Genomic DNA, 10586 nt, shown 5'->3' with positions numbered 1-10586 from the left:
GGTACCGGGCCGGTTTCACTACTATGATTGGAGGATGAGGAGCAGCAGCAGTATATTGTTTTTTTTTTTTTTTTTTTTTTCGTAGAAAATATCAATCGTTCTTCCTTGTCCAAACTCCTTCGAAACCAGATAGACAGACTCCAACAATATCAGTGGCTATGATATCGCTTACAGAGCTCGATGATGATACGGTGCGCAGTATGTCTATCGGAGCTGTTTTCTCCGACTTTGTAAGCTTCACAATATTCCTCCTTCCTCCATTTCCTTATTTCATCTCACACGAATCACGTTCCACCAGATAGAGTTTTAATTTTCAAACAGAAGCAATTAATAATTAATTTTTTGCAATTTATACAGGGAGGGAAGATTAATTCAGTTGATTTTCATCGAAAAGACGATCTGTTAGTTACAGCTAGCGAGGATGATTCGGTTCGTCTTTACGACATTGCAAGTGCCAAGTAAGTCAGTTTTTTTTTTTTTTAAATAAATAATAAATTTAATTTTAGTATGGGATATTATTATTATAAGTTTTTTTTTTTTAATTGAATATTTCAGATTGCTGAAGACTACATATCACAAGAAACACGGTACAGATCGAATATGTTTCACGCACCACCCTAGCTCCGTTATTTGTTCCTCAGTATACCATTTAGATTCTACCGGAGGTCTGCTCTGGTCTACATTTTCTTTTCTTGTTATATATATATATATATATATATATATATATTATATTTATTTATTTATATGTTGTCATGATTGAGGGGGTGTTAGGATATTTATTTATTTATTTATTTTGCAGAATCATTACGTTATCTATCATTGTATGATAATCGATGTCTTCGCTACTTCAAAGGCCATAAAGACAAGTATAGCTTCTTTAGTAATCAGCACAAATTGTGGTTTCTTGCAAAAATTACTCTGTATTTTGTTTTGTTTTATTGCAGTCAAAGTCAATATCATGTATCTTTTGGCAACATTGCTTTCATGTTTTTATTTGTTTTCGGTGGTTGCGGGTGGGGTATTTGAATATGGGCACTACATCTCAGATTCAAGTCATTTACCATGAGCCGAATCCTTGATGGCAGAAGTGCTTTGCTTTTACCATTCCACCTGATGATAACATGTATATGTTGTAAAAACAGAAAATGGGTGCTTCCCTCATCTGTTTACATCTCATTGTGTCACATTCACACATTGTTGTGGCTTATTTAGGGTAGTTTAGATTCTTGTCACTTTTTTATTTTTCCCAATCTCAAATGTGTCTTCCATCTCATGAAGCTAACATGAAAATTTTCAATATATATATCATGTTGTAGGGTTGTTTCGCTCTGCATGTCTCCAATTAATGATAGCTTCATGTCCAGCTCTCTTGACCACAGCATTAGAATATGGGATCTTCGTGTAAATGCCTGCCAGGTTTGCTTCTAGTTTATCATTAACTTTTGATGTGAGGCAGTTGTGATGACCAATCTACTATCTTATTCCAAACAGCTTGTATTTATGCTACATGTTTGTGATTTATGCTCACTGTTATAGTTTTCAGGGAATTTTGCATTTACGCGGTAGACCCACAGTTGCATACGACCAGCAAGGTCTTGTCTTTGCCGTGGCAATGGAAGGGGGTGCTATTAAACTGTTTGATTCACGATCCTATGACAAGGTTTGTGATACAAAGCAACGACTTGACTTTGCTTTGTTATTCTGTTGAGTTTGACCTTTATCTCTAATTGTAGGGTCCCTTTGACACCTTTTTAGTTGGTGGAGATACAGCTGAGGTTTGTGATATTAAATTCAGCAATGATGGTAAATCAATGCTATTGACTACCACAAGTAACAACATCTATGTTCTTGATGCATATGGTGGAGATAAGGTTAGCTTCCTGGGATGAATACTTCTGTTTAGGGTCTTTTAAAGTACCTGATTCGTTATCTCCTTAAAGCCGGCTCAATGTCCTGTTGATTTGATTCTAAATAAGCTTGTTCATTGTTCTGTTTATGTATAATGTATGGGTTAAGTGATCAATCTAAACTTTTCCTCTTGCAGCGATGTGGCTTCAGTTTGGAACCATCTCCCAGTACAACTATAGAGGCTACTTTTACCCCAGATGGCCAATATGTGGTATCAGGTATCTGATTTTGGTTCAGTTCTCCTCATAAAATGTTAAAAATCATATCCATTCCCATTTTACCCAAAGAGAATTAATATGATATATGAGGTTGAATGTCAATGCCATCAATTTGAGTTTTGAAACTAATGTTAGTTGTTCAAAGTTTAACAGCTACCACTAATAATCACATGTTAAGCATTTATGCTAATGTCACCTGCTGTGGGTTTCTTTTTAATGAACAACAATACAACTCATGATGGTTTTGAGCTATCATCTAAATAGTGAGACGCAAATTTCAACTTAGTCTTTTGATGTTCTCTATTTGGAGTACTGAAATGGTGCTAACAGTTTTTCTGTACAGGCTCAGGAGATGGAACCTTGCATGCCTGGAACATCAACATGCAAAATGAGGTATGGTTCATCTCAATATTTTGTCTGATTGGGTTTTTTAATTGCACAGTGCAATCATGGCAGAAAAAAAAATGGAATTCAATGTAGCTAGGCTATACACCCCTTTGACTCTCGTTAGAAAGACGTCATATAGTGCAAGGATGTAAAAGTCTTTGTTTTTTACCACTTTACCTCGTATTTGGCGGGTGAATTCTCTCCGGACATCACTATAGTTCCTTAGTTACATTCTCTTTCTGTATGTATATTAGGCCCAGTGATCGTTCAGAATTCTGCAATATGTCAATGTGGAAGCAGAGTATACGTGCCTCCTGCCCAGTTAGTGTAGATTCCCATTTGCACCCAAGGGGAGTCATCCGCTAGTTGGATTGGCACCCGTGTGGCAAATTGAATATTCTTAACATCGTCTACTTGCGCATTTGTAAAAGCACTATTGTAAGTAGTGGCCATGAAAACAACCTTCATAGATATTCAACTTTTCCTTATTTATTATGTTTAAAAATTACGAATTTTGAATTTCCTCTTGGAAAAATTTCTGTCTGACTAAGCTATCATCAATTGATGATTACGAATTTGTTAGTACTCATACTGAATTAATCTCTTGGGTTGAGGTACTAGTTTGTACAAGAACAGGCTTTATTCATCAATGAGAGTTGAGATGGCAATGTAAAATGGTGTGCTTTTGCAGGTGTCATGCTGGAACAGTCACATAGGCATTGCATCATGCTTGAAATGGGCTCCTCGTCGTGCCATGTTCGTTGCTGCCTCTACTGTTCTAACGTTTTGGATACCTGACAGCTCAAAACCAACTGTCGATCCTCGTCCCATGGACACTGAAGGTGCAGCTCCATCTGAACATGTACCTCAACAATGAATCCTGGTAACCTCCTTTTTGTTTATGCTTACAAGGAATCCTAGGTGCTTAGCTTGTTATGTGCAATGGAAATCCTGGTAACCTAATGTACCCTTTGTTGGGCCAAAATTTTCGTGTGTGCTTGAATCGGACCGAGTTTCTGTATCGTAACACTTTTGTTTGATGTTTGGATCTCGTGATTTCAAATTTCTTGTTTTCTTTTATACACGCACACACTACCTATTTAACCAATGCCCTGTCGAAGGTTTTCAATTATTTTTTCAAAAAAATATCAGGTATATGGGCAACTTTGATATGTATTTTTACATAATTTATGTAAACAAATTTTTAAAAAAAAATAGTTAATAATAACAAAAAAAAGAAGAAGATAAAATTAAGAAATAAATGTAAATCAAGATATTTAATTATCAAAATGAGATATTTATCTGATTGTGTATGGTGAACTTATTTATTTAAATCAATAAAAGATAAATTCATACCCTAAAAACCTCATGACTTAAAAAATAAGTACAAATGAAACTGACTAAATAAACATATGCTGAAAAAAAAAATATTATTCAAGGTTGAACATATTAGTAATATTATTTAAAAATAAATATTTTTTATTTTAAAAAATATAGTTTATTTGTATAAAACAAAAAAATAAATTATAGATGAATTAAAATAATATTTTAAAAAATCAAACACACACAAAACAATTAAATAAAACTTATATTTAAAAGAGGCATGTAATGCCCGTGACCTCATGAGACCATGACAAACCCATAGAAAAGTAATTGAAGATAATTATAATTTTTTTTTTAAAAAAAAAACACTAATGCAGAATGATAATATTGTACAAATTAAATGTTGATAGATGAAAATAGGAAAAAAATCTACTACACAAAAGGATCCAAATAAAAACAAAGGTGAAATAAAGAGGGCAAATAAAAAATTTTCAATTGGAGAATTAAATTGAATTGAAAAATAGCTTTTACAAATGAAAGAACAAATCAAAAGAATAAGGTTTAAACTGAAAAAAATAAAACTATAAAAACTTTGATTAAAGGATTAAATTGAAATCCAAAAATACTTCAACAAAAGAGTTAAGAAAGAAAAACTAAAAATTAAAAAAAGATCAAAATGAAAAACAAGACATTAAATATTGTAATTGAAAGACTAAATTGTAAAAAAAAAAAAAAAAAAATTCTATAAAAGGAATAAAAACAAAATAAAAAATTAAATATGAGGACCAGAATTAAAAAAAAAAAAAAAAGAAAAAGAAGAGGATAATGATGTATTAGACTTGTCAGGAGAGAGAAAAGAAAGAAAAAAACAAGCGACCACTAGTAATCATCCGACTACCACACATCAAACCATGTGGAAAAGAACACAGTACACATGCAAAAAGAAGCCAAAAGACTGGATTTGGCCACACTCCACCTCAATAACACGGATGTTATCCACTCGTTGGAGCGTATTACGCTCTTGCAAGCAGTTTTTTTGACTTAAAAATTCAAAAGACAACATGAAAATATCAAAATATCTCTAATAACCTTGATAATTACACAAAATATTGGTGTGAAAGTACAAAAACATCCCATGTTTAAAAGGTTATTTTTTTGTCTTTTATAAGATAAAATATATACCTCCACAAAATATTATCTAGCAGCCCAATTTTTTTTTTTTTTCATCATGTGACAGAAGTAATTTCATTATTAAAAAGTTTATGAGAAGTCGGGAAAATTCTTAGTTAAAAACTCTTAATTTTGTTGATTCCAGAAGTAAAAGTTTATTTTTATTGTGTTAAAAACTAAAAAAAAAAAAGACACTGACACCCTGAACAATCCGTTAAAACCAATGAGTCAGTGGAAAACACTAGATCACCATTTTTTAAAACCAACGAGCCAGTGAAACACCAAATCACCGTAGCCTTGAAGGATATACACTAAACGTTTCCTGAAATATGCATCTCTCTTTGTTTGAATTTTTATGCGTTAATTTTGCTAGAGCACTTCCATCCTATATTCATGTCGTTTTAGACCCTGTTTTTGCCATCAAACCATGTCACGGTGCATTTGCATTTATCTTCAAGGAAGCAGAACAAGAGTGTTTGTGGGAAAACTTTTAGAACCTTTGATCGCCTATGGTTGGCGAATCTTCGAAGGTAATCTTCTAGGCAGAGTATAAACAATTGATAAAGGGATCATTGCATTTTTGGCTCGATAATCTATTTAATCCCCCGACACTTTTGGCTTTGACTCAGGACTATTCAAGTTGTTCAACAATTTTCTAGGTTCCGCAGAGATGGATTTCTATGCTTTTAAAAAAAAAAGAGATCCAAATTTCTTCTCGTACTCAGAATTGAACGGGACAGAAGTTTGGGTATTCTAAAGTTGAAAGATAAATGAAAATCAAGAAAAATGATAAAATAATTGTTGATGATCAAGAGATAATTCAAAGTCTCTGGATATCATTCGAGTTTTTCCTGTTTTTTTATACTTCCTTTTTCCTTTTGGCAAGCCACTGAAACGAGTCCAAGTGGCTGAACTATTATTATAAATGAACAATCGAATTGAGATTTTCTGGCAAGTGGTGAGAAACCTGAAATTCTGGAGATTACAAAAGAAAACGCATAGAAGATGGCATTCAAAATTCAGCAATTGAACCCAGAATACAAAACACCAAATGCTCACTTTCTAAGGGTAGAGCTCATAAACCAAACTCAATTCTAACTCGCAATCGAGATCTCTTACAACTACATACAACAAAGTACCTCTGGAAAACCAGCCCTCGGATATAGAACCCTAGAAACCAACACTATTCCTCACTTGATTTCATTTCCCTTCATGTGCCTTCCTCTGGATTTCCTGGCCCACTTCCTTGGTCCTCTGCCCCACATAACCTGCCATGTCTTGCATGCGCCTCTTTGCCTGGTCCAGGCTCTCCGGCATGGTCCGGGTAGCCTCCTGGACGTAGCTAGCAACCCAGGAGAGCGACCTGAACCCTGTCAGCCCTAAGGCCCCAGAAGCGGAAAACGAGGTCACTGCAAACCCAATAAGAAGGGCAGCCGGGACTAGAACGGGGCTGAACAGAATAAAAAGAGGGGTGGTGACAGTCAGGCCGATCAGGGTGCCTACTAGGGTTATACCTGCAAGTGCAAGAAGCCCACCACCTACAGGTAGCATTGTGAGCACAGTTAGGACTTTGGAGGCTGATGGCCCTTGCTGTTGCTGACCCCTCAAGCCATGCACTTGCACTTGCACTTGGTGTGGCTGCTTACGATCAGCCATTGGCGAAGGTAAGGCGACTTCGAGGAGGCTGGTTTGTGCGGAGAAAACGAAGATATGGGATGTAGATAAACAGAGACAAGAGGTGAGGAAGAGACATGGGGTGGTGGTGTCTTAAAGAGGAGTGGGAAGTGCAATATGGCGACACGTTGAAGGGAAAGATGATGAGTAAGGGTTTTGCATGAGAAACAAGTTTCAGGGCCTCTGTTCGGGAAAATAACAAAAAAGAAAGAAATGTAGAGAAAAGAAAACATTGACAAACGCAAAAGAAGATCGATGAGGTGGCTTGTGAAGATGGGGATCTTTGTTGCCACGTTGCCATTGCAGCTCAGTAAAAATTGTTGAGTTGTGCTTTTATGCATGGAAACACGTGGAGTTTTGGCCTCACCTCATGAACAGTGGTTGTTACCGTGAGAACAATCCTTCCCTGGTTTATTGTCGTATCAATTGAGATCACAAAAGTTTCTCGAGCTACTGGAATTGATAAATTAATTGACACTGTAATTATTAGGTTATTTTTGGCATGAATCTTATATTTTGATTTATGTTAAGAATACATACACAATTATATTTTATCGGAAACACTATAAGAAAAAAATTGTGATGGCTCTTCACTGATTACAACCTATCAAGTTTTGATATACACGTCTCTAATTGATCCACATCTTCGTGAAAGAATATTCACCCAACCACAAGCATAACCAGCCCTTTTTTTTATTGGTCACTAGTGGGTTGCTTGCACGGTCTTTGTTATTTTAAGAGCCTAACTTCTCGCCATCACATCCTCTCGTCAACTCCCTAGCCCTCGTCGTCAGGTGAGCTATCGCCTACTCTTCACTCCTCTCTACTTGTGTAAGAGACTTGTTTTTGCAAGAAAACATCAAGCCCGGCACTCAAGCTCAAGATTCATCATGGAAAGCCTAATATATTTTTCAAGTTTCAATAACTTTATAAATGGTGTTATCTATCAAAATAATTAAACAAAAATTAGTTTGTTTTTCTCTCATTTATATTTTCTAAAAAGATTTTCATGACTAATAACATAAAAACTCCAGCAGAGAAAGTAGACAAGAATATTGTTACACCTTTATTATGCTATAAAGACATCAACATGACAAACGCTCTCAAACTAGGTCCTTCAATACGATCTCTACAAGTAAAAAAAAAAAAAGGCAAGTTATGGTCATAGTCATAGGAATCACCACCACCATCGTTCTCTTTTAAGATCTCACTCAAGTAGTCTTGAGAGGAAAAGAACACGATGAGAAAAGAAAAATAAAAGCCTTGCTCATTAGATAAGAGATTTCCTGTTGTACTAAAATGTATTAAACACATATTTTCTAGAGGACTTTAACACCATGAAGATGAATCTGGATAACTATGATGGGCTCACTAACCTTTGAGAGTATGTACAAAATGTTAGGAGTAACCTTGAGTTGGTAATTCACGATAGTAATGCTATGTGTAAAATTCTTTCCACTATATTCTGTGGATTTATATGAGTTTGATACCATGTCTTAGAATTTGGTTATATCTTTAGATTTTTTTTTTTTTTACTTGAGTAGTAAGGTCATTGCATGTTTTAGCATTAGTATACCTATTAAAAAAAGCTTAACTAAGCTTTTTTTTCATTACTCAATATAAAGTGAAAATGAAGAGATTTAACAAGGAGATGCTTAAGGTGGAAGGATTGATTGGACTTGTTGCTACAAAGACGTTAATAAATGGGATTCATAATTATTCCATGTGGAAATGACTATACGCCTTCCTAGAAAAAACTCTCCTTATAGTAAAACAAGCAATGGAGAAGCATATTTGTGTATAAGAAGTAAGTGTATCCAAACAAGAACATCCTTGTTTTCACAAACATTGTTGCACCTAATATCATAGCGAGCCTATAAAAATAAAAAAAATTGTTTTATGTTTGGAAAATAGGGTAAAAATAGAAAGAGAAGTCGTTACATAGAATTATGGCCTTTTAAAATCCTAACTATTTAACAAAGATCTATGGTAAGTGATTATTTATGCTGGAGATAAGATACTATCACCCTAAAGCATCTTATTTGAGGTAAGTTACATTGCTAATTTTTTCTTATATTCTTAATAATTTATTGTGTCTAGTTTATCAAGGGTTTATCTACAAGATGATAATGAGTTTATTGTAATGAATTAAAACCTAATTGTTGGTTTAAACTTAGCCATTCTAAAATTTGGTTTATTTTTTCCATTCCTGGTTATTACCTTTTAGATAACACTTAGTGAATTAACAATTCTAATGTTAGTCACTCTTGGTTATAACTTCTGACTAATTATCGATCAAGTGATGTCAATAAATGACCTATGAGTCTATGTTGGGCTCATTAAACCCAACTTAAATTATAGGAAAGGTCCTTAGAAGGTGTCTTGATGAGACTCACCTGTTTTATAGCACTGGGATTTCACTCGTAATATTTGTTGAATGAAGACTTAATACTCCCAATTCATACTCAGTTATAATTTGTAAATATTAAATTAAAAATCTTCTTACTACTTTTGATTTGTTATCGGTAAATATTAGACTGAAAATTTAATACTCTCAATTTTGTTATTAATGACTATTAGATTGAAAATTTAATACTTCTGATTTTGTTACCAATGAATATTGAACTAGAAATTTTATTGTTTAAAAAATCAAGAGGATGCACTACTCCTCTTAATATCAAAGGAAATGATCCGTATTTCGTTTGTTTACCTTAAATATCAAATGTTAATAACAAAACATTTTTTAAATGGATTTTTAGAAAACCAATATAGGCTTTTAAAAGATTTTAAGAATATCAACCCTATAGGCCTTTTTAATATGAGCCAAACTTCAATGAGTTTTATAAACTTGTTAGAAAACTCTAAAATGCATGCAATATATATGTGTGTGTGTGTGTGTTTGTGTGTGTGTGTATTGCAAAAATGCTAAATAAGATCAAAAATCAAAACATGCAAGAATATTTTTTTAGTTTATATATATAAACTATGAGCATGTTTGTTTGCAGGAAAGTGAATTCCTGGAATTCACTTTCCTGCTTTTCCCATGTTTGGTAACATTTAGAAAAAGAGTCAACGGAATTTGAATTCCGGTCAAAGTTAAAAAAGCAACACTGTGATCCTTTTTTTTTCTCTGCTCATTTGCCCAAATACTATCGTCTCTCTTTCTCTTTTATTTCATCAAAATCAATTGGAAGCTGAGGAACAAAAGTATTTTTCTGGAACAACTTATTTTCCTGGACCAATTATCACGTAATTTTTTTTTCCTCTGTTTTTTCTTTATGTTTTTTATCTTCTTCTTCTTCGTAGTAGATCTGTAAATATTATGGCATAATTTCTTAATATTCTTTTGGATAAATCTGCTGCCTGGGATAAATTTGTTGCCTGGGATATTTTTCCCATATAATTTTCAACACATAACAGTTTTCCTCTTCATCAAATCTCGTCAAATGCTACAGCTAAAACTAACCAAAAATTAATCAATCAACCCACAAAAAACACATTTTTTCTTCATCAATCACAATCGGCAACATCATCTAACCTTAACAAGGGGGGGAATCCAAACAGAGACCGGTTGGGGGGGGTTACTGTGACAGAGGCAAAACAGGGAGGAATCATTTTTTTGAACAGAGAGGGGACGCCATTTCTGTGAACAGCGAGAGGCCAAATCGGGGGGGGGATTTCTGTGAACTTTACTGTGAAGCAGCCTCTCCCTGTCCCCGGATCCGACCACCGTACACCCAAGGCCCTCAAGGGAAGGGGTATGACAACACTCTGCATCTTTCTTTGTTGGGATTGCTTTGGCCTTCTGTTGTGAGTGAAGGAGATTTCGATTAAGCGGGGGAAGGAAACCGAGCCAAGTGGTTCATTTCGAAAGCCCTTGGTCCAGTGCTTGGGCGCCGATGCAGA

General features: G+C 34.5%; 2 protein-coding genes across 4 annotated transcripts; one reads left to right on the top strand and one right to left on the bottom strand.

Moving 5' to 3' along the window:
* LOC118058251 (protein ANTHESIS POMOTING FACTOR 1) lies at positions 1 to 3576 on the top strand. Of its 3 annotated transcripts, none has more exons than XM_035070961.2 (10): positions 1 to 230; positions 358 to 458; positions 556 to 587; positions 800 to 866; positions 1317 to 1416; positions 1544 to 1660; positions 1734 to 1871; positions 2045 to 2126; positions 2470 to 2519; positions 3205 to 3576. In XM_035070961.2, exons 1-10 carry the CDS (start codon positions 159 to 161, stop codon positions 3388 to 3390), a joined length of 945 nt encoding a protein of 314 aa, XP_034926852.1. In that variant the 5' UTR covers positions 1 to 158; the 3' UTR covers positions 3391 to 3576. The 3 variants fall into 3 exon arrangements, with proteins under 3 accessions (XP_034926852.1, XP_034926853.1, XP_034926851.1); XM_035070962.2 differs by having other exon boundaries at positions 3 to 230; positions 556 to 665; positions 2457 to 2519; positions 3205 to 3343; XM_035070960.2 differs by having other exon boundaries at positions 5 to 230; positions 556 to 665.
* A 2387-nt stretch (positions 3577 to 5963) lies between these two features.
* On the bottom strand, positions 5964 to 6925 carry LOC118058277 (oleosin Cor a 12). The gene has a single exon (XM_035070996.1). The coding sequence runs from the start codon at positions 6660 to 6662 to the stop codon at positions 6207 to 6209; it is 456 nt and encodes a 151-aa protein (XP_034926887.1). The 5' UTR covers positions 6663 to 6925; the 3' UTR covers positions 5964 to 6206.
* Between the last annotated feature and the right edge of the window lie 3661 nt (positions 6926 to 10586).

The sequence above is a fragment of the Populus alba genome, chromosome 17 (assembly GCF_005239225.2).
Source record: "Populus alba chromosome 17, ASM523922v2, whole genome shotgun sequence".
In the NCBI taxonomy this organism is placed as follows: Eukaryota; Viridiplantae; Streptophyta; class Magnoliopsida; order Malpighiales; family Salicaceae; genus Populus; species Populus alba.
This window is presented reverse-complemented; position numbering and strand designations above follow the sequence as displayed.

Bases quoted from the DNA above. Each gene is read 5' to 3' on its own strand.
- LOC118058277 (XM_035070996.1), bottom strand. From the start codon at position 6,662: ATGGCTGATCGTAAGCAGCCACACCAAGTGCAAGTGCAAGTGCATGGC.
- LOC118058251 (XM_035070960.2), top strand. From the start codon at position 159: ATGATATCGCTTACAGAGCTCGATGATGATACGGTGCGCAGTATGTCT. The intron at 459-555 runs GTAAGTCAGTTT...TGAATATTTCAG, and splicing joins TACGACATTGCAAGTGCCAA to ATTGCTGAAGACTACATATC. The intron at 2,127-2,469 runs GTATCTGATTTT...TTTTCTGTACAG, and splicing joins TGGCCAATATGTGGTATCAG to GCTCAGGAGATGGAACCTTG.